Source organism: Tamandua tetradactyla, chromosome 10 (genome assembly GCF_023851605.1).
Source record: "Tamandua tetradactyla isolate mTamTet1 chromosome 10, mTamTet1.pri, whole genome shotgun sequence".
In the NCBI taxonomy this organism is placed as follows: domain Eukaryota; kingdom Metazoa; phylum Chordata; class Mammalia; order Pilosa; family Myrmecophagidae; genus Tamandua; species Tamandua tetradactyla.
The window spans coordinates 105,780,381-105,804,163 of record NC_135336.1 but is presented as its reverse complement, the minus strand read 5'-3'; the positions used below and the strand labels follow the sequence as shown (position 1 = coordinate 105,804,163).

At 35.2% G+C, this 23,783-nt stretch overlaps 1 protein-coding gene across 2 annotated transcripts in view; it reads left to right on the top strand.

Moving 5' to 3' along the window:
- The window catches only part of MORC3 (MORC family CW-type zinc finger 3), a 44,866-nt gene that overhangs the window by 1,006 nt on the left and 20,077 nt on the right, over window positions 1-23,783 (top strand). Inside the window, exons 2-9 of one of the 2 annotated variants that reach the window (XM_077119107.1) lie at window positions 13,456-13,528; window positions 15,368-15,500; window positions 16,591-16,805; window positions 17,353-17,500; window positions 18,242-18,392; window positions 20,201-20,329; window positions 20,534-20,653; window positions 23,276-23,373. In XM_077119107.1, the coding sequence (XP_076975222.1) occupies window positions 13,456-13,528; window positions 15,368-15,500; window positions 16,591-16,805; window positions 17,353-17,500; window positions 18,242-18,392; window positions 20,201-20,329; window positions 20,534-20,653; window positions 23,276-23,373 (1,067 nt within the window). Of the gene's footprint in view, window positions 1-13,455; window positions 13,529-15,367; window positions 15,501-16,590; window positions 16,806-17,352; window positions 17,501-18,241; window positions 18,393-20,200; window positions 20,330-20,533; window positions 20,654-23,275; window positions 23,374-23,783 lie in introns of those variants that run through there. The other variant, XM_077119108.1, reaches the window with a different exon arrangement.

Genomic DNA, 23,783 nt, shown 5'->3' with positions numbered 1-23,783 from the left:
GTGAGGCGCACCTCCAGCCTTTACAACCAGTTGTTAAATAATGCATTGCTTCCGGGCTTTCTTAGCCTGATTCTTAACCACACTTGCATTGACAGATTTGGGGGGTGAAATGGTGTCAGGTTTTACTTTGTGTTTCTTTTGGTTTATTTATTTATTGTAAAGTTGAGCATTATTCATGCTAATTACTTTTCGGATTTGTGGGGGTTGTGTCTGGTTATTACCTATTCCTAGCCCTTGCCCATTTTCTATTTTTCTTTTTCGGAAAGATGATTCTTCAGTGATTCCTAAGAGTTCTTTACGTAGTTTTGGATGCAGGTCCTTTGGTTACATCTAACTGGTTTATTGAATGGGAGACAGTCTTAGAGGTTCTGATAGAGCAGTTTTCTTTTTCTTAACGCTGGCTTGAAACATTATTTGTGAATTGTTCTGTCCCTCCCACAGGTGACTGTCTCTGCAAGTCTTAAAGCTTTTGCAGCCTCAGGAATTGTAGGCTGTTACCTGACCTCTAATTTAAAATTTCTAATGCAGTGTAAACCACGCCCTTTTCTGTCACCTCCCAGCTTGGGCCACATTAGAGTCCAGAAACCTGTAAGTAGGGCAAAGGAATGAATTGGACTCTTCACTCTTTCTGTACTTTGATTTCCTTTGTCATCGTTTCTCCACCCCCTCACAGTAGTTGTGCCTCATTCCTCAAAGTTGAGGTGAGGGAGGGAGCAGAGATAAGAGTCAAAACGGTCTTTGGAGACCAGTACAATTGTCACCTGGCTCTCTGGATCTTAGCAGATACTGCATATTTGTTTGGTGGGTAATATGGACTCTTCTGAACCAAACCGCCAGAAATTCCCTCCTGTGGTTTCTGGTGTACCTAGATATCTCCACTAGTCGCTTTAGGACAGGGGGTTGGTCTTCTGCCAATTTTTGTATGGCCGAGGAACTAAGAAGGATTTTTACATGTTTGAACAGTTGAAAAAAATTAGGTATTTCGTGACAGGAAAATTTTGTGAAACATAAATTTCAGTTTTCTTAAATAAAGCTTTCTTCGGACACAGCCATCCTTATTCATTTGCATTATGGCTCTGAAGTACTTACATTAGGGAGGAGTCTGAAAATTAGTAAGCTTATGCATTTATCAAAAGCTTTAGAATTTAAGGCATAAATAGGAAACCTTAAGGTATGCGCATTTTAAGTAGTTCTTAAGGAATACGGGGAGTCCTGGGATAAAATGCAGACTGTGACAAAAGCTTTTTTACTTTTTGTTCCTTATTTCTAAATAACATGCTTATACCTTTTTTTTTTTTTTTTTGCTTTTCCAGAAATCCTACTGTGGAATGTAAGGATTCAGTTGAAATACAAACACACACACTCTTCACGTCCTCCTAACCCTCCAGTACTTATCTCAGCTTTATACAATTTTTGTTACTCTTAGCATTATTCACAGATGAACCAAGTGACCTATGACATTTACTTTCACTTTCTTGTATAGCTTTTTTTCTTGAAGTTATTGATTTGTTTTTTGTTTGTTTGTTGTCTTAGTTTCCCTGTACTGATCACTGTTTCATCTGTACTTTTACTGACCTGGGAAATTTTTTCCAGATGTGTTCACGTATACCTAATATTTTGTCAGTTTCGTTGGTTCAGTGGAGATTTGGGGACTTCTCTTTACCTTTTTTTTTTGTGTGTGTGTGGAAATTTTCTTCCCCTTTTCACGTGTTTCCATCTCACATATTCCTCTTTTGGGTTTTCTCCTTTGGCAAGTGCTGTATTTTAGTAACCTGGAGCGAGGGCTCCAGAGCTAGTCTGTCTGGGATCAAATCCTAACTGATAGACTGACTGGTAGACAGGTTGCCCTTAGGCAAGTTGCTTAACATGTTTGTGCTAGATTCCCAATCTGAAGGAGGCAAATAGTAATCTCACCCACTTTGAATGGTTCTAAAAACTAAACTAGCCAATGCTTTTTTTTTTTTTTGAGCTAGAGGAATTTTTTAATTATTTGTGGAAATACAAAAAGTTATTGCCACTTTGGCAGTTCCTTATAAGGATTAACACAAACTTACAAAATGTAACAAAGTAACAAAATGTAACACTTTCAAAAGATTATTGCCACTTTAGCATTTCTTTATAAAGATCAATATAGACTTACCATATGACCCAGGAATCATGCAATTAGGTGTTTACACAAGTTAATTGAAAATATTTCCATGCAAAAATCTGTACAAATGTTCATGGTAGATTTATTTGTAATCACTAAGAACTAGAGGTAATCCAGTCTCCTTTGACAGGAGAAGGTTACAGAAACTGGGGTATATCCATAGAATGGAATTTATTCAGCAATAAACAGGAACAAGCTACTGAAGTGCACAAAGTGTTGATGAATCTTAAATACATTTTACACAGTGAACTACACTTCAGAGACTGATTATTATATGATTACATTCAAAATACATTCTAGGAAAGGTAAAACTATGGGGATGGAAAATAATCAGTGGTTGCCAGAGAGTGTGGTAGGGAAGAGTGGTTGATTACAAAGTAGATGTACTTTGGAAATTTTGGAGATTAAGGAATTGTTCTGATTTGCGCTGTGCTAGTCCATACATGATTCTTTGTATTTTTAAAAATTCATGTAATTATACATCACAAAAAATAACCGTAATGTAGGTGAACAAACAAATCTATGAGAATGTGGAAGAATGTATGGATGAAAAGCAGGCTGCAATAAATGAATTTAACTGTGCTATAAATGTACAAAAATGACTGTATTGATAAAAAAATGTACTGACCTAAGTAACTTTGGAAAATGGTATTTGTGCTGAAAAATGTAGGACTAAAGATAAAAGTAACTGTACATGAACACCCTACTCTATCTGATAAATTTGTTTCTTATGGGGTACAATGAACAATTCTGAAACTGATTTACACGTATACTGGGGTGAGCAAAAAGCTAATGTATGATGATAATGAGACCCATATTTCTCACTATCAGTAAGATAAGTTGCAGATAAGCAGGAAAGGAGAGTGAGAATGAATGCTATGATACTGTATTAGAGATAGTATGTAATTATTCTTCCCTTTAGAAAGTGGACTTCAGTATCCACTCTGCTCTCTCCTCTTGAGTAATGTTAGTGTAGGCTGGACTGAGGGAATGTTTTCCAAAGACTAGACTATGGAAGGAGAAAAATTCTAACTTTATAGTAATGAAAACTGGAAAACACTACTTTAACCAAGTGACTAAGTTTACCATTATCAGTAATGCCATGTTGATATCACATACCCCTGCTAGGATGTGATAAGAAGAGCACTTTGCCACTGTGGTGTTCCTTCTAAAAACCATTAACACCAGTCTAATCATTAGAAAACATCTGACAAACCCTAATATATGGAAATTTTATGCAATACCTGACCAGTGTTATTCAGAATTGTCAAAGTCATGAAAACCAATGAGACTAAGAGACTGGGGAGACTAAGATATGACTACCAAATGCAATATGATATGATAGATGCTAGCCAATGCATTTAAAAGGCCTCTGCGAATGGTGTGAGCACTGGATAAGTATTTGCTATTTTCAGTATTATTGGTGGTGGAGCACATCTTCAAAACTAGTTTTCTGAGAAAAAGGTACTTGGGCAAAACATTTTTTGACGCTTTATCTTGAAAATATATTTGTGCTGCTCTTACTCTTTTTGACTTATAATTTGCTGGGTTATAAATCTAGTTTGGAGATAGGTTTTCTCTGAGAATTTTGAAGGTCTACTCCATTGTGTAATACATTTTATTCATTGTATTGGGCTCAGCCTCAGCTGGGCCTCACTCAAGTCCTTCAGACTTGGAACATTTTCTTATTTGACAATTTCTTCCCTTCATTTTTCTGTTCTCATTTATCTCCTGTTTTTCTTCCCTGTTTTTTTCCTTTTCTTTCTAGGAGATATCCTCAACTTTGGGACCTATGCTGTTACCATCTTTTTAATTGTTAAGAACATTGTTATTCTCTGGCAGTCTTTTGTAAAATTCCCTGGGTAGAATACTCTTTTTGCTGAGTATGTTAATCATAGCATTTTTGAAACTTATTTTTGCTTGCTGCATTGTCTGTTTTGTTTCTTTTTCTTCGTGTTGTTCTTGGCTTCTAATTTTAGACATTCTCAAATATATGGAAATGGTTAATTTTCTACTTCATGTTTCCAAATGGGACTAAAAGCTGATTGCAGGATGTTCATACATGAATAATGATAATCCTTTGGTGTAGAAGTTGTATGATCAGATAGAAAGGGCAAACTACTTTGGGGGGGGGGCACCTGAAATATGTCACTCTATCGCTTTTCAAGAATGGAATTGTTAGACCTAAAAAAGAACTAAAACATTTTTAAAACTTTTTTTATTGAGTTGAAATCTACATAACATGAAATTAATTGTTTTTGAAGTGAACATTGACATTGGGTACACAGCCACCATCTCTCTCTAGTTCCAAAAATATTTTCATAATGCTGAAAGGAAACCCCATACCTATTAAAGCATTTGTTCCCTATCCTCCCTTCCCCTGCCCCCAGCAACAACCTATCTGTGCTCTGTCTCTATAGATTTACTTAATCTGTATATTTCATATAAATGGAATCTTACAATGTGTGAGTACAGAGCACACGTTAAAGAAGTTAACGCGACACTTTCTCAAGGGAGAAACATGCACTGAGTGAATTGGGTTAGCTTGTCTTATAGGGAGGTTTTCTTGGTAGCAGGTTTCCATAATGACCTTTGAATACCTGGGGTTACAACTCAGGTACTTACTTGGCTTGCATTGTTTTTCTAAAGAGGAGGTAACTATTAATGCAATGGCCTGTCCACAAGCCCATCATAGTATCCAAAATTTCATTTTGGGCAGATGATTAACAATCTTTATAACCTCATGCTCTCTCTTATTAATACTGAGTTTGCCTTGGGCCCATGATTTTATACGTTTCTGGGTTTGAGGAGATTTCGATAGTTTGGGGATTTTATGGGGAATTCTTGCTTTAGGGTATTTGTAGTTTGCTTTGATCCCTTTCGAGTTAGATAAAGAACTTGGATAGGCAGCCAGGGACTTGGAGTTGTCCTATTTTATCCTTCTTTACCTGGAAACCAGATCCTGTCATTATCAGTTTCTTCAGAGAACAGACTTCCCTTCTACAGAGTGGTCAAGGGTAGTTGCAAGACTGTTCCAGGTGGAAAGAAGGATCTGAGTATCTTCGTTTGTCAGGGCTACTGTAACAAATACCACAGACTGGTTGGCTTAAACAACTTTTTATTATTATTATTATTATTTTAAATTTTATTTATTAATTAAAAATAAACAAAACAATATATAATTAGTAATTCACAATATCATCACGTAGTTGCATAGTCATCATTTCTTAGAACATTTGCATTAATTCAGAAAAAGAAATAAAAAGACAATAGAAAAAGAAATAAAACAAACATAGGAAAGAAAAAAAAAGATTATACCTACCATACCCCTTACCCCTCGCTGTCATTGATCACTGGCATTTCAAACTAAATTTATTTTAGCATTTGTTCCCCCATTTTTTATTTTTATTCCATATGTTCTACTCCTTTGTTGACAAGATAGATAAAAGGAACATCAGACACAAGGTTTTCACAATCACACAGTCACATTGTGACAGCTGTATCATTATTCAATCATCCTCAAGAAACATGGCTACTGGAACACAGCTCTACATTTTCAGGCAATTCCCTCCAGCCTCTCCATTACATCTTACTTTTTTTTCTTTTTTTTGTTTTTTTATTTCTTTTGTTTCTCCATTGCATCTTGAATAACAAGAGATATCTACTTGATGCATAAGAATAACCTCCAGGATAACCTCTCAGCTCTGTTTGGAATCTCTCAGCCATTGACACTTTGTCTCATTTCCCTCTTCCCCCTTTTGGTTGAGAAGGTTTTCTCAATCCCTTGGTGCTAAGTTTCAGCTCATTCTAGGGTTTTTCTCAATCCCTTGATGCTGAGTCTCTGCTCATTCCAAGATCTCTGTCCCACATTGCCAGGAAGATCCACACCCCTGGGAGTCATGTCCACACCCCTGGGAGTCATGTCCCACGTAGAGAGGAGTAGGGTGGTGAGACTGCTTGTTGTGTTGGCTGGAGAGAGAGGCCACATCTGAGCAACAAAAGAGGTTCTCTTGGGGGTTACTCTTAGGCCTAAATTTAAAGTAGACTTGACCTATCCTTTTTGGGGTTAAGTTTTATATGAACAAACTCCAAGACTGGGGGTTCAGCCTATAGCTTTGGTTGTCCACACTGCTCGTGAGAATATCAAGAATTCAACTTGGGGAAGTTGAATTTCTCCCTGTTCTCACCACTCCCCTAAGGGGGCTTTGCAGATACTTTTCCATTCACTGATCGAATCACTCTGGGATTCATCAGGGCATCACTCAGGACAAACCAGCAAAATTTCATGTCCTACCTGAGATTCCAAGTGCTTATGGCGTTCAATCAAACTATCTGCATAAGTTATATTAGGAAATGCACTAGTCAAAATATAAATTTTGTAACAAATAAACATTTTTTGCTTTAGTCTCACACAGAAGGTGACATTTTAAAATATTAATTACCATTTATTTTCAGCACCCTGCAATAATGACATTCCTTTGTTCTTCCTCATGTAAAAACATTTTTAAAATTGTACTTTGTACATTTCACTATTATTATACACTCTAGGCATTCCTAGATTATACCACCTCAATCTTTAACATCTTTCTTTCTGATTTCATTTATGTCCCCAGCCCTCCTCCCTCTATCATTCTTACATACAGCTTCATTCAGTGTTTTAACATAATTGTATTACAGTTAGGTAGTATTGTGCTGTCCATTTCTGAGTTTTTGTATCCAGTCCTGTTGCACAGTCTGTATCCCTTCAGCTCCAATTACCCAATATCTTACCCTATTTCTATCTCCTGATGGTCTCTGTTACCAACGAAATATTCCAAGTTTATTCACTAATGTCAGTTCATATCAATGAGACCATACAGTATTTGTCTTTTAGATTTTGGCTAGTCTCACTCAGCATAATGTTCTCAAGGTCTATCCATGTTGTTACATACTTCATAAGTTTACTCTGTCTTAAAGCTGCAAAATATTCCATCGTATGTATATACCACAGTTTGTTGGCTTAAACAACTTTAATGGCTCATGGTTTTGGAGCCTAGAAGTTCAAAACCAGGGTATCTCCAAAGTCTGTAGTGTTCTGATGGTGGTCTGCCAGCTATCCAAAACTTAACCTCTGCCTCTGTTACATGTTGATTTGTCTCCCACCTCCTATCTTATCCAGTTGTCTCTGCTTAATAAGTACTGTAGTTGTATTGGATTAAGGCCTACTCTGATTCAGTTTGGCCTCACCTTAACTAATAACATCTTCAAATATTCCTTTACAAATGGTATCATATCCACATTCTGATTGAATTTGTCTTCACCTTGTAAAGGTCATCTTCATAGAATCTGTATACTAGTGGGTGTCCATCCATAGGACCAGAGCTTAGGACTTGAATGAGTTTCTGTGGGGAACGTGAATCAGTTCACAACATGGGAGAAATGTAACTGATTATTTAAAAAAATTTCAACCAATTTCGTTGAAAATTTGGCTTCAGAGGCACAGAAGTCTAATTCCTAAGCCTTTCTGGAGTTCTGCCAAGGTTACTAGCTTTTTTCTTGTTGGGTTTCCCATCTCTTACAGGCTTCAAATTTAGCTCTTTCCAGTCTGTTAAATCATTTGTCACTAGTCTGTATGTTCCATTTTCCAAACTGTTTACGGTTTTGCCTGTTGTTATCCGCTACTTCTCTTTTTTTTTAAATTCTTTTTGGTTCTTCTGGGTTTATGCCCATTCCACTCCCTCCGCACCCCAATTTCTTTACTTTGAGGGCAGTTTCAGAAGGGAGCAGTTGTGCCCTAAAAAGTGTTAAAAGCGTTCTCTTTTAACTGACACTTATAATACTTATTATGTTCTAAGCACTTCAAAACATTAAGTTTTTTAAATCTCTTAACGACCTCTTGGCCACTGAGACTTCATTTTGTCCCATTTCTCTCTTGCCCCTTTTGGTCAAGAAGACTCTCATTTCCATGATGCTGGGACCGTGCTTATCCCAGGACTCATGTCCCACATAGGGGGGGGGGGGAGCAGGCTGCGGGGGCTCAGTGAATTCACCTGCGAGTTGGCTTAGAGAGAGAGACCACATCTGAGCAGCAAAAGGGACTCGAGGTGGGTGGGAGGTGACTTTTAGACATAATTGTTAGTTGGCTTAGCCTCCTTTCTCCCCAGTCTGTCAAGGGGACTTTGCAAATAATTCTCTGCCCAAATTACTCTGGGATATATCGGAGTATCACACTAACCTGTACAAATCAACAAGGTCTCATGCCCTATTCAAGATTCCATGTAATTAATGGTGTACAACTAAACTGACTATACAAGTTAAATTAGGTAATGTGCTACCAGAAAATAAAAATTTTGCACCAAATAAACATTTCTCCCTTTGGTCTTGAATAAAGTTGAGGTTTGAAAATACAGGCCATAGCATCCTTTCCCCAGTATTCAGATTTATCTTAGTCCTATCCAGATCAGCTTCATTCATATCTATAGACAAAGTCTGATCATTTTTCAGCTTTTTAAATAGTAGGTGAATGGCGTAATGCTGAAAAATGCTATGAAAATGACTTCAGTGCTCTGAGTCTAGGTGTCACATAAATACTTGAAGTTTCAGGGAACAACCAGGTTATATACAAATAACTCAGTGTCTCAGAATTTAGAAATATCAGTTATAACTCCTAATTATATGTGACTACTATAAGAGCTTACAATTTAGGAACCTTTACAATAGATCCCAACCTGATAACCCATGCTCTTTTTTAATTGTTTATTTATTTAAAAAAATTTAACAAATGAACAAAAACATTCTTAACATATGATCTTTCCGTTCTACATATATAATCAGTAATTCATAATATCATCACATAGTTGTATATTCATCATCATGATCATTTCTTAGAACGTTTGCATTAATTCAGAAAAGGAAATAAAAAGACAACAGAAAAAGAAAACGAAAACAGAAAAAAATTATATATACCATATCCCTTACCCCTCCCTTTTGTTGATCACTGGCATTTCAAACTAAATTTATTTTAGCATTAGTTCCCCCTATTATTTATTTTTATTCCATATGTTCTACTCCTCTGTCAACAAGGTAGATAAAAGGAGCATCAGACATAAGGTTTTCACAATCACACGGTCACATTGTGAAAGCTGTATCATTGTTCAGTCATCATCAAGGAACGTGGCTCCTGGAACACAGCTCTACATTTTCAGGCAATTCCCTCCAGCCTCTCCATTACATCTTGAATAACAGGGTGATATCTACTTAGTGCATACAAATAACCTCCAGGATAACCTCTGGACTCTGTTTGGAATCTCTCAGCCATTGACACTTTGTCTCATTTTACTCTTCCCCCTTTTCGTCGAGAAGGTTTTCTCAATCCCCTGATGCTGTGTCTCAGCTCATTCTAGGGTTTTTCTCAATCCCTTGATGCTTTGTCTCATCTCATTCTAGGATTTCTGTCCCACATTGCAAGGAAGGTCCACACCCCTGGGAGTCATGTCCCACGTAGACAGGGGGAGGGTGGTGAGTTTGCTTGTTGTGTTGGCTGGAGAGAGAGGCCACATCTGAGCAAGAAAAGAGGCTCTCTTGGGGGTGACTCTTAGGCCTAAATTTTAAGTAGGCTTGATATATCCTTTTTGGGGTTAAGTTTCTTATGAACAAACCCCAAGACTGGGGGCTCAGTCTATAGCTTGGGTTGTCCACACTGCTTGTGAGAATATCAGCAATTCAACTTGGGGAAGTTGTATTTTCCTCCTTTCTCACCATTTCCCGAAGGGGACTTTGCAAATACTTTTCCACTCACTGATCAAATCACTGTGGTATTCATCGATAACCCATGCTCTTGACTTAAATTCTCTGAGTTTGTATATTATAGTTTATCATATGAGTGAGGACTGATAATATTTGTCTTTTTGTTTCTGACATTTTATTCAGCATACTGTCTTTAAGGTTCATTCATCTAGTTGCATGCCTCACAACTTCATTCCTTCTTGCAGCCACTGTTCCCCCTTCCATTCCTCAGTCCTTGTACCTTTAGGCCACCTCTCTCCCTTGCGAATTGGGAACACATTGCCCACATAAAAACTGGTGTGCAAATGTCCATTCGTGTCCCATGCCCAGTCCTCCAGGTTTACATAGCAACAGGGTTGAAAGATCATGGCACCCCACTCCTAGCCTCCTGTGGAACTACACTGCCCTCAAAAGGAACTACACCTCTCAGCTTCCCTACCAACAGTGAATAGTCAAGCCTTAGTTTTTAAAATCATTTATTCTTTTTATACATTTGCTATCTACATTACTCAGGAATTTCCTGTGTAGCTTTAGTTGATGAGCGTGTTCCTCCGTACTGTGTTGCCTTGAGTAAAGTCAAACATAAAATCCTTGGAAATCAAGAAAATGTGTTGAATTTGAACTTACTAATTTACATTGTTTGAAGGGTTTGTAGATGTACACTATTCCTCTGCCCTCAACTCCAACTATAAATGAACTCAGAGTAAAATAAAAACGTCCAAAACTGTTCCCCAAATAACCACCAGAAAAGCTCACTGTTTAAGCAAAACTGAATTTATTAGGCTTAATACATCGAGGGGACTAGATCTCCTTGACAAAATCGTAGTTGTGTCTGAAAGTGGGGGAAATTAGGGAAGAAGGTTATTTATATGGCTTTAGGTTCTAGGCTGGATACTTAAAAAAATTTTTTTATTAATAAAATCAATCAACATACAATATGAACGGTCTTTTTTTATCACATAGTTGTATATTCGTCATCACGATCATTTCTTAGAACATTTGCATCAATTCCGAAAAAGAAATAAAAAACAGAAAAAAATTCATATAGACCATACCCCTTACCTTTCATTGATCACTAGCATTTCAATCTACTAAATGTATTTTAACATTTGTTCCCCCTATTATTTATTTTTAATCCATATGTTTTACTCATCTGTCCGTAAGGTAGATAAAAGAAGCATCAGACACAAAGTTTTCACAATCACACAATCACATTGCGAAAGCTATATTATTATACAATCATCGTCAAGAAATATGGCTACTGGAACACAGCTCTACATTTTCAGGCAGTTCCCTCCAGCCTCTCTGTTGAAAGGTGATATATATTTAATGTGTAAGAATAACCTCCAGCATAACCTCTCACTCTGGAATCTCTCAGCCATTGACACTTTATTTTGTCTCATTTCTCTTTTCCCCCTTTTGGTCAAGAAGCTTTTCTCAATCCGTTGGTGCTGAGTCCCAGCTCATTCTAGGATTTCTGTCCCATGTTGCCAGAAAGGTCCACACCTCTGAAAGTCATGTCCCACGTAGAGAGGGAAAGGGCAGTGAGTTTGCTTGTTGTGTTGGCTGAGAGAGAGAGGCCACATCTGAGCAACAAAACAGGTTCTCTTGGGGGTCACTCTTAGGCCTAATTTTAAGTAGGTTTAATCTGTCTTTGCGGGGTTAAGTTTCATATGAACAAACCCCAGGATTGGGGGCTCAGCCTATTGCTTTGGTTGTCTCCACTGCTTGTGAGAAGGGGAAGTTGAATTTTCCCCCTTTCTCACCATTCCCAAAGGGGACTTTGCAAGTGCTTTTTTATTCACTGTTCAAATCCTTCTAGGATTTATCGAGGCATCGCTCTGAACAAACCTACAAAATCTCACGCCCTACTCAAGGTTCCATGTACTTATGGTGATGAACATTCTTAACATATGAACATTCTGTACTTGGTGTGCAATTAATGGCTCTCTGCATCATTCCATAGTTGTATATTCATCATCATAATCACCTCTTAGAACATTTACATCACTCCAGAAAAAGAAAATGAAAAAAGGAAAAAAACTCATACATACCTTATCCCTTACCCCCCCCATTGACCACTAGTATTTTCCTCTACCCAATTTATTTTAGCATCTGTTCCCCCTAATATTTATTTATTTTTAATCCATATTTTTTCCTCATCCGTCCATACTGTAGATAAAAGGAGCATCAGAACAAGGTTTTCACAATCACACAGTCACTTTGCGAAAGCTATATCATTATACAATCATTGTTTTAAAAAAAAAATTTTTGAACATAACAAAAAAATGAACATTCTTACCATATGATCATTCCATTCTTGGTATGTAATCAGTAACTCACAGTATCATCACCTAGTTGTATAGTCATCACCATGATCACTTCTTAGAATATTTGCATCAATTCAGAAAAGAAATAAAAAGAAAAAAAACTCCTACATACCATACGTCTTACCCCTCCCTCTCATTGATTGCTAGTATTTCCATCTACCCAATATATTTTAGCCATTGTTTCCCCTATTTTTTTTCTATACCCCTTATCACTCCTCTTCATTGATCACTAGCGTTTCAGTCTACTCAATTTATTTTAACATTTGTTCCCTCTATTATTTGTTTATTTTTAATCCCATGTTTTACTCATCTGTTCATACCATAGATAAAAGGAGCATCAGAACAAGGTTTTCACAATCACACAGTCACTTGCGAAAGCTATATAATTATACAATCATCTTCAAGAAGCATGGTTGCTGAAATACAACTCTACAGTTTCAGGCACTGGCGTCTCTAATACACCTTAAACTAAAAAGGGGTTATCTATATAATGTGTAAGAATAACTTCCAGGATAACCTCTTGACTCTATTTGAAATCTCTCAGCCACTGACACTTTATTTTGTCTCATTTCTCTCCCCCTTTCAGTTGAGATGGTTTTCTCAATCCCTTGATGTTGAGTCCCAGCTCATTCTAGGATTTCTGTCCCATGTTGCCAGGAGATTTACACCTCTGGGAGTCATGTCCTGTATAGAGAGTGGGGAGGGCAGTGAGCTTGTTTGCTGTGTTGGCTGAGAGAGAGGCCACATCTGAGCAACAAAAGAGGTTCTCTGGGGGTGACTCTTAGGCCTAATTTTAAGTAGGCTTTGGGCTGGGTACTTTTAAGGTAGGTCTTGCAAGGTGGGAACTGGGATGAACAGTTTCTGATATCATAGTTTTGGATTGGTGGACACAAGGACACTAGGGTTTTGAAGCAAATTTTTTTTTTTACATGGGCAGGCACTGGGAATCGAACCCCGGTCTCTCACGTGGCAGGTGAGAACTCTGCCTGTTGAACCATCATGGCCCGCCCTTGAAGCAAATCTTGATGAGTAAGCTGTTTAATTGGTTCACAGTCTCATCATCTAGTATATATTTTCCAGCTGTATTCTGAAGTAGGCAGTTATTTTTGCTCAGTCTTAGATTATTTAACACAGGGACAGAAAAATTGAATTGGTTTCTGTTCTCAAAAACAAGACCCGGATTAATTTACATCAATCATTGGTTTGTTTCAGCTTTGCCCGAAGTTTTTACATACAAATTCTACTAGTCACACTTGGCCATTCAGTGCAGTTGCTGAATTAATAGGTATGTAAATATCTTATTTCCCTTACTTGTTGCTTGCAGTTGTAGTTAAGAGAAAAAAGAAAGCTTTACTGGGAAGTAATAAGCAGATGTGGTTTTTAAGAAAAACAAAAACAAATATACCTTGAATAACATTATTGATAAAGGTATTTGAGCATAGTCTATTCAAATGGATGTTAATTAACCACTGCTACAGTCTTCCCTGAAATATTAATCCACGTATTTTGTAATATTTAGAATTTGATTTGCTAAGTTAAAGCATTTATGTTGCAAATATTTTTATTCTGATTATAAAAGAAAAATGCCCATTGTAAAAAATGAGAATTATATTTTTAATAGCATAAAAGTATGTATAACATACAGAGTGGATTCATTTTTCTTGTTTAAGTAGGAGGATTAGTATTATGTTTGATTTGTGATGATAGATTATAGTTTTGCTTCTTCCAGTAGATAGGATGATGATCAAGGTATAGGATTGTATTTTTCATTTTTTTTGTGGCATGGGCAGGCTCCAGGAATCGAACTCAGGTCTCTGGCATGGCACGCAAGAATTCTGCTACTGAGCTACCATTGTACCACCCACACATAGTTTTTTAAGTATACATCAAATAATAGAGAAGATTAAATCTGCAATACTGGATGCTTATAGACATTTTTAAAGAAGATATTAGCAACCAAAATTTATGGTGTGTCACAAAATTTGCTATAACGTTTTTTATGGGAACCCAGAGGAGCTTACCTACCTGGATATATGTTCATAAAAATATGCTGCTTCTCTAGCTTTGTGTTAAAGCAACTGAAAGTTGTGGTGCTCTTTATGGTGGATCAGATCTTAAGTTTTCTGTTAAATGCTGTCTTTTATAAAATGAATATTAAAAAGGATTATTTGATTTTTATTGTAGATTGCCTTATAGAGGGATAGCTTAAGAATTGTTATTTAGGGCCACGGTGGCTCAGCAGGTAAGAGTGCTTGCCTGCCATGCCCAAGGACCCAGTTTCGTTTCCCGATGCCTGCCCATGTTAAAAAAAAAAAAAACAAAAAAACCACGATAACAGAAAAAAAAAAAAAGATTATAAGAATTGTTATTTATAATAATAAGACTTAAAAATACACCTCAGAGGGTATATGTATATTTAGTCAGTTAGGGATACTCAGATGGCTCTTAAGATAATTCACAGGTTGATTTTATTACTGCTCCTTTTTTTTTTTTCTTTTCATTTTTCTTTGATGTATTCCTTCATACTAACCTAATTCAGAAAGAAACAGGTATGCAAAATGAAAATAGTGGAATAGGCAGGTACACAGAGATAAAGAAATGGTAAAAGCCACCAGAAACTCTGGTTAGATTGGAAAGGAAGAGCTACGTGGAAGGTAAATCTTCAGCTATATATGTAGTTTAGCAGAAAAGAATTCTGCTTTCTCAGTTGTTCATTAGATTTGTATTGCATGCCTTCTGTGTCAGTGTAGTGCTAGTTGATTCATCCTCCGCTTCCTTTATGATAGTCAGCCGAATAGTTCTTTGGGCAGGTGTTGTCCCTTTCTCATTTCTGTAGTATAGGATTCTTCTTCCTTTCTACCTTTTCAGTGTAGTGAGTTCCAGTCTTTGCTTTCTGTCACATATTGAGGGGTTTGGAAAGGTTTTCATTCTGTACCAGTCAGTAAATGATATGTACCAGGGTACAGTTTAATTTTCATGTTTTCAAACCTTAGGAGTTTGTTTCTAAAATTTTCAGCTTTTGAAATGTCATTAAAAGATGGTATTCTTTTTGTTAAAGGGTTGTTCTGAACTTTTTCTTTAAAATGCAAAATCAAAGTTTCTCAATAAAACTTTTGTTTCCCAGATAATGCTTATGATCCTGATGTGAATGCTAAACAAATATGGATTGACAAAACAGTGATAAATGACCATATATGCTTGACATTCACTGATAATGGGAATGGTATGACTTCAGATAAATTACATAAAATGCTAAGGTATGTAAAAATGTGTGACACTTCTTAAAATTACTGCCTTTACAAGTTCAAAAAGGTTTCATGTGTTACACTTACTTACCTTTTTTTGGTTGGTTTGTTAAACACACAATGTAATCTCTTCTCTAAGACTCTCCCTAATTGTTTTCTACTACCATTAGGTTATTAGGCAATCCCTGACTAATGTAAATTTTCACCATTCCTTTAAAGTTGTAGTACATTGATCAGTTATTTATGCTTCTATCTGAATTAGTTTTTTTAAACTTTGGTATTTTGAAATACTTTCAAACTTACAGGACAGTTACAAAAATTAAACAAATTCCGTACAGTGAATTCCAATGTATTCCCATCCCCACCCCCAGATACCCAGATCCACCAATTTTAATACTTTGCCACATTTGCCATATCATTTTACTTATCCATTATTCTATAAATCAATCTGTCTATCCATCTATCTGGGTATCTCTCTGTCTGTTTATTCATCAATCCATATCTAAATCCATATCCAGTAAAATTCACTACTTTCTTTGGAGGGCAAAGTGATTTTAAAGGGATTCATAGGAGAAAGAGGCAGCATAATATAGTCATAAGACTTTGGGCTCTAGGGTTACAGCCCAAGATATCAGTTGAAGCAGTATGTGCCTGCAGTGGAAACTAAGATATATAGTTTTGGTACAGGGAGAGAGAGAGGATTTGGAAGCAGAAGCCTTCCTACTGCCCCTCAGATATTCCTTATGCTGCCAAAAAGTTAAGTTGACCCGATCAGGAATCATGTCATGATATGCATGCTGAGAAAAAAATTGTTCACATTTAGAGGAGAAAATTCTTAAGATGAAATCTCAAGTCCCAGGTATGCCAGTTACTGCGTTAGCACTTGTGATCCTTACTTCCCTATGATATAGATTCGGTTTCCTTCATTTCAGAGATGGGAAAACACATCAAGAGTGACTAAAAGTAATTTGCCCAAGATTATACAACTAAGAAGGGTGAGGCTAGCTTTCGCTTCTAGGCTTTTTACTTGTTATTACACCTGTTGAATTAAAAAAAAATTATGGACAGTTATTTATTTTAAATTTATTTCTTTTGTTTTTAGCTTTGGCTTCAGTGACAAAGTCACCATGAATGGTCATGTCCCCGTTGGATTGTATGGGAATGGCTTCAAGTCAGGTTCTATGCGTTTGGGTAAAGATGCAATAGTTTTTACCAAAAATGGAGAAAGCATGAGCGTGGGCTTCTTGTCTCAGACCTACTTGGAAGCTATAGGAGCAGAGCACGTTGTTGTCCCAATAGTGTCTTTCAACAGGCACCATATCCTTTTGAGTTTGAAGTGGAGACTGTGGAGAAACTCTGAAGAGGCATGCTGAACCATTCATTCCTTCCAAATTCTTGTTTTTAAATCATCATTTACAGTTCTTTCCCTGTGCACTGCCTCAATCCTACCCTCAAGGCTCAGCATTTTACCCTCTGTCCCCTGAAAGAATTGTGCCATGGAAATCTTTAACATATATTGTTTCCTATAGCTTTCCTCTATTTCAGGCTTATTGTGGAGTAACACGACTTTTGTGGTCTGGCTTGAAAATTTCACTAATGACTATGCAAAGTAAGATGTCTTTAGGAAAATGACTTCTGTATATAAATATATTCAAATACTGGGAGCTATTAAATTAATTAGAAATAATAATAAATTTGCTCAATTTTAAGACTGATGTTTATTTGAGATTTAATCTGCCATCTTTAAAACTTAGAAAAAAAGTTTACGAAATAGTTTTCCTGTTACTTGTTTGTTAGAGTTGGTTTTCATATTGTAATATGAAAAACATATGTTGACGTTCTAAGTCTTTAACTTAGGATATACGACAGATGATTAATTTAGTAGAATCAAAAGCCAGCCTTGTTGCGATTCTGGAACATTCTCTGTTTTCCACGGAACAGAAGTTACTGGCAGAACTTGATGCTATTATGGGTAAGAAGGGGACAAGGATCATCATTTGGAATCTTAGAAGGTAAATGTAGACCTCAGGCAGTTAACTGTTGGCCATTTGGGAAGTAGAGTACATGTGTCGCAATGGTTTCATTACATCTACCCATTGTTACACAGAATTGAAATACATTGAAAGGGACTCATCTTGTGGCATAATGGTTTGTCTTTTTTAAATGGTATTTTAGAGAGGCCATTTTTAGCTTCTGCTGATATTTTCATATTCCTAGAAATAAATTTCCTATCCCTCCCATTCAGTCTGCATTAGCACTCTATTCTCTCCTTGTTAGCATCCCCCTTAAAAAAAAAAAAAAATAAAGGAATGAGAAGACAAACAAAAGCTCAGCTAACAAGTTCATTATGCGAAAGTCAGATTAAGAAATCTTTGTCTATTTTGTCATTAAAGCTGAGCATGATTTAATTTGATGAGAAAAGTAATATAGATGAAATTTTTATGTTGCTAAAATTTGTCATCCTTTATCCTTGTGAGGATAAAATCCTTTTCCAATGAAAGCTTTTAAATTTAGTATTAATGTGTAATATTGACTACTAAGACATTGAAGCACAGAAATAAAGCATAAATAGTCGTAAGTGTAAAAATTCTGAATTTAATTTATTACCTCCTTGAGTTCTTTTTTTTCTTGATTTTGACTGAAGCTACTACCATGTATTACGTTTTTCGTTTCTGTGTTTTTTTAGTTATATTAATTTTCTTACCTTGCTTGAAGTTAATGGTATTAGCGCCTTCAAAAAATTCTTTCTGCAGCTACAAAAATGGAGCAACAGAGTTTGATTTTGATAAAGATAAATATGACATTAGAATCCCTGAGGATTTAGATGAGACAACAGGGAAGAAAGGTTACAAGAAGCAAGAAAGAATGGACCAAATTGCCCCCGAGAGTGACTATTCCCTGAGGGTATGTATTCAGCCCCAGCCCCGTTTGTGGAATCAAGAAAACTATCTAATAGTATTATTAATAGAGTTTTGTTATTCACTTGTATTATAAATGCAGCCAGAGATCTATGAATTAAAGTATCTCAGACTTGAACCTACTTACTAAACTTTTCGTTAATGTGCTTGGTGGTTTTATTTGCTTAGAAAAACTTCTTTTGTTAATTAGTAGATTATCAGGTCTGATAGTTTTTTACTGTGTCACTAGATTGCTTGAATTGGGAATCCTGTAATCATTATATTCTGTGATGGCTATATTTAATTACAAAACACGAAATTCTGTCTCATTTTTACATTTCAGAATATTTTAGAATACACACACACACAATGGTGATTATAATAAAGATATTAAAATTCTTAGTCACTGACATGTGACATTAATTTTTCACTTCATTTTTATTTTGCCAAAATTATTCCATAGCTCCAAGCTGAGTATATATTTGACATTTACAAGTTTACCATGTTGATTTTTCTGAAGTCCTATCAATTATGACAAATATCTACCATACCTTGATGTATCCCAATGTGTTTATTCCTTGATGTCCTAGCTCAAATATGAAGCAGATCTAGAGGCAGCCAGAGCAGATGTGTTTTAAGTATACTATATGGTTAAATTTTTAAAATATTTTTTATGAATTTTAGAAATGACTACACTCTGCTTTTGAAATCAGGAATCAGAAAAGTTAGACAAATGTTCAGAGTTCAGTTTTGTGATGAATATTACATCTATCCTTTTTGAATTATTCACTGTATTTCCTTCCACATTTCAGGCACAGAGAGCGTATTTGAACTTGTTTTAGGACATTAAGTTTGGTCAGACTGCTAAAGTATTTGCTTTCATGAATTAACCCGTAAGAACACAATTTTGATGACTGCTGATTGTTGATAACTCAGTTAAGAAAAAGCACTAAAATTGTGTACTCAGCTGAAGTGTTGGTACATTATTTAAAGTTTTTTTCCTTGTTAAATTTATATAATGTTCTCTTTTGTTTATATTAGATCTTCCATATTATTTTTGCCTAAAATTTACTTTTGTTGCTTTTTAAGTTATAGCACTAACACATGTATTTGATAGAAAAATCAGAAAGCATAGTCATTTTTATGTATATGTACATTTAAAAAAAATTAAAGTGAAATCATACCATACACAGGATTTTGACTATACCAATGGGTATATGTATGTTATCCATTTATACTGTTGATTTAATTTTGAGTAGATTTATTTTAAGTTTATTTTGGAAATAAAAACTTTTTCTAGGTTGAGTGTTTTTGCCATCATGTGAATGTTTTTGTGCTCTAATTATAATGGCATTATTGAACATTTAGAAAACAGGTAGGTGAGGTCCTAGCACAGAAAATACATTAACCACCTTCTTCCATCTCAGGTATGGTGTTCTACTCCATTGCAAGTAGTGTCGTCTTCCTTCTCTTTCCTGGTCAGTTATTTTTGAGGCTCATGTACGTTTTTAAAAAATTAAAATGAGATCATACTGTACACATTGTTTTGTGACTTTTTTCATTCAGTGACATATCAACATCTATATAAGAAGATGCATTGTTTTCTGCAACATTATTTTTACAACCCCAGTGTATTGAGTTTATTTTTAATGAAAAGTAATCAAGTCAGAATGCACAGCTTTTATAGCCTATAGTATGTTATTGAAAAGATGAGTTCTTTATTAAGGTCAATTTGTGGCTTTCTGTTTAAGTAATATTGAACAAGCCTGTTTAGAATTGTTCAGAAGGGACAGATATTGTTGTGTATCTTTGCAGGCTTACTGCAGTATATTATATCTAAAGCCAAGAATGCAAATCATCTTACGTGGACAGAAAGTGAAGACACAGTTGGTTTCGAAGAGTCTTGCCTACATTGAACGTGACGTTTATCGACCCAAATTTTTAGTATCCTTTATTTTCCTTTCCATAATGCTATGTAGAAATATGTCAAGTTTATTCCCCACACCTCTTTCCCCACTCAGCCTGATAGGGATTCTAATCCTCTCCAACTTTGCCCTCCTTTATGTATGTTTGGACTCAATAAATTGTGACATAGAAACGATGATAAATGAAGGGTGTTATGTTCATAATTTTCCTTAACATTTTAAGACTAAAACCGTGAGGATTACTTTTGGATTCAACTGCAGAAATAAAGATCATTATGGGATAATGATGTATCACAGAAATCGACTCATCAAAGCTTATGAAAAAGTTGGATGTCAGTTAAGGGTAAGCTTTGTGTTTGAAAAGAAAATGTCTGTAACATTTACAGAAGTTACAATAATACATTTATGGATCAAAAATTAAAAGTAATTTTACTGTGCGTTCTGCCTGTGACTTTTTTTGGTTAATTTTTTTATTTCAGAAAACAAGCAATACACTTAGACCCACCAACAATGGATATTTTAGTTAGCATATTTAAATAAGGTATCTATATAATCATTGTAAAGCCTGTGTTTGCGCAGTAAGTTTCATACCAATTTAAAATTAAGGCAACAAGGAAAAAAATCTGCATATTCAGATAGCAAAGTTCTTAAATTCTAAGTATTACACATAACCTAGACCATTTGATCAGCTGTCAAAACTAAATGTTCTCAAAATATCAAGTAGAATGTTCTTACACATATCTGCATTGCTGTAGTTATGACCTACGTTACTAAATATTTTCTTGATTTCATGAAAATATGAAGATACAAATATTTTTACAATTAACATGAGTCTGCCTATGACTTTTAAATGTCATTCTTTTCTAATTTTTTATGTTTTCTAATAACATTGGTATAGCTCTTGAACTTAGAGTTTCTTTTATTTTAATTTTTCAATTGATCCTATGAAATGGACAGGATATTTGTTTCATACTTATTTTACAGATGAGAAAATTGGGGCTCACAGAATAAGTAACTTGTCCAAGATCTCATAATAAGTATGAATCTCAGACACAAATGCAGTTTTGTTGACTCCATATCCAATGATTATTTCATGTTACTGGAATAAAAACTGGTTGGTTTTAATTATTGCTGATTCAAACAATACAAAAAAAGCCTGAAAAATAGTGTCTGACAGGTGATTTACTTTTCTGGGAGTTCATTCCTAAATATATTAGAGCCTTCCTCCAAAACCACTTCCAGTATTATAGAATTAATTCACATTGCCCACCAAATCCTTTGTAGAATATTGAGCTATACATAGTATAATTGTGTGAGTTTATCTTTAATACTTTTCAACAGGGGATATAATTCTCCTTTACCTGATTTACATGACATACTAAGCCCAGAATATAGCATTTTTGCAGAAGTAAATAAATTTTGTTGGGCTCTTTGCATTTGCCAATTCCATTTAGAAAATAAATTGAAAAATTTGACAACTCTGATAGTAAGTACCAAATCACTTCTATTAAGTATGTTAATTTATAATTGAAATTCTGATTTTTAGCAGAAATCTATACTGTATTATTAAAGTTACTGAATTGGAAAATCATTTTTGCTAATTGGCCTTATTTATCAAGTGCTTTGGAATTTAAAAAAATAATGTATCTGCAAAAAATGCAAACTTTTTATTTTATCATTTATGAATCTGGATCAAATAACATCTATAATGTATTTTTCCAACCCAGTTAAGTTTGCATTTTGAATAATTGCTGATTAATCCTGATTTTTGTGTAAATACACTATTATAGCTGACTTATAAAGTTTGCCTTTACCAGAAGATGGACTGGAGCTACTATTTGCATTTTGTAGATTCAGTGAATATTTCTTAAATAGGTATCATGCTCTGTATGATTTGCTATGGTTCAGTGTAAAAAGATAAGATACAAAGCATCCTTTCACAGAGCAAAGTTTGGTAAGAGCATGGCACATACTTGGAGTTTCAGAGAAGTGTCCTGGAGAATGTGATGGTGGAGATGAGTCTCAGTTGACTTTATCACGTTGGAAAGTTTGGGAAAGAACCTTTCAGGCAAAGGGACAAACATCTGCAAAGAAAGAGAAGGAGGCTTCTAAGAGTATGACGTAGTAAAGGAGTAGTTTCTATGACTGGGCCACACATTAAATGTGGGGCAGAGAAATGGAAGAGACAGGAAGATGAGATTAAAAAGGTATACAAGAACTATTCCTTGAAAGGACCTTTTTATTACCGTGGTTTTAAAATGATATGAAGTGAGGAACCACTAATGATTTTTAACAGAGCAGGATTATGGTCAGATTTGCATGGTTTTGTTCATAGTTAGGTTGATGAAGATTTTCATTTTTTACCTTATTTTTGTCTTTGTGCATATACCTAGACTCAGAAATAAGCTATGCTTAATTTGTCTGCAGATAATCAGAATAATCTGAATATGACTCATACAGATTGAGTTCAGTGTTTTAGCTGGCAGTGTTTAAATAGTAACTTTAATTCCACATCCATTAGAAACTAGATGTGTGACTTTGGTTAAACTTTTTATTTAGCAAATTTATGGAATATGATGTACCAAAGCCTTTGGTAGGCCCTGTGGATATAAAGATAATTTAGTTGTGGTTTCTACTTTCTAAGAAATTACCTCCCAGTAGAGGTTGTTGTTTTTCCCATGTGTAAAATTGGGGATGATAATACTTGTCTAAATGGATACTTGTTAATGATTGAAGTGGCTTTGGAGGAAGACTCTAATTAATATATTTAGGAACTAACTCCCAGAAAAGCAAATTACCCGCCATATATTGTTTTTCACTCTAAATTTCATTAGGTACTTAATAAGATTGATATGCGGTACAATATAGGAAAATGTTTTATACGAATTGTAAATCTTTGTATAAGGATAATTATTTTGTGCGTGTTTTCTCATGCTTAAATTGCTCATTTCCTTTTAATTTTTAGGCAAACAACATGGGTGTTGGAGTAGTTGGAATTATAGAATGTAATTTCCTAAAGCCAACTCATAATAAACAAGATTTTGACTATACTAATGAGTATAGGTATGTTGCCCATTTATACTGTTGCTTTATTTTTGAATAGATTTATTTTCAAGTTTTTTTTGGAATACTGTCATAACGTTTTCTAGGTTGACTTTTTTGCCATCTTGTGAATATTTTTACGTTTTAATTATGGAAGCAGTGTAATGACATTATTAAATATTTAGGAAATGGGTAGGTGAGGGGCTAGCATAGAAAATACATTAACCACCTTCTTCTATCCCCAGGTATTGTGTTCTGTTCCGTCACAAGTAGTATTGTCTTCCCTGTCTTTTCTGTCAAGTATTTCTGAGGCTCATAGAATATAGAGCAAGTTCCTGCTTTTCTTGATGTCAGAGTTTTTTGTATATTCATAAAATTCTCAAACTTTGTTCTTATGTGAGAACTTTAAGATTATTCTGTCCTATAAAATC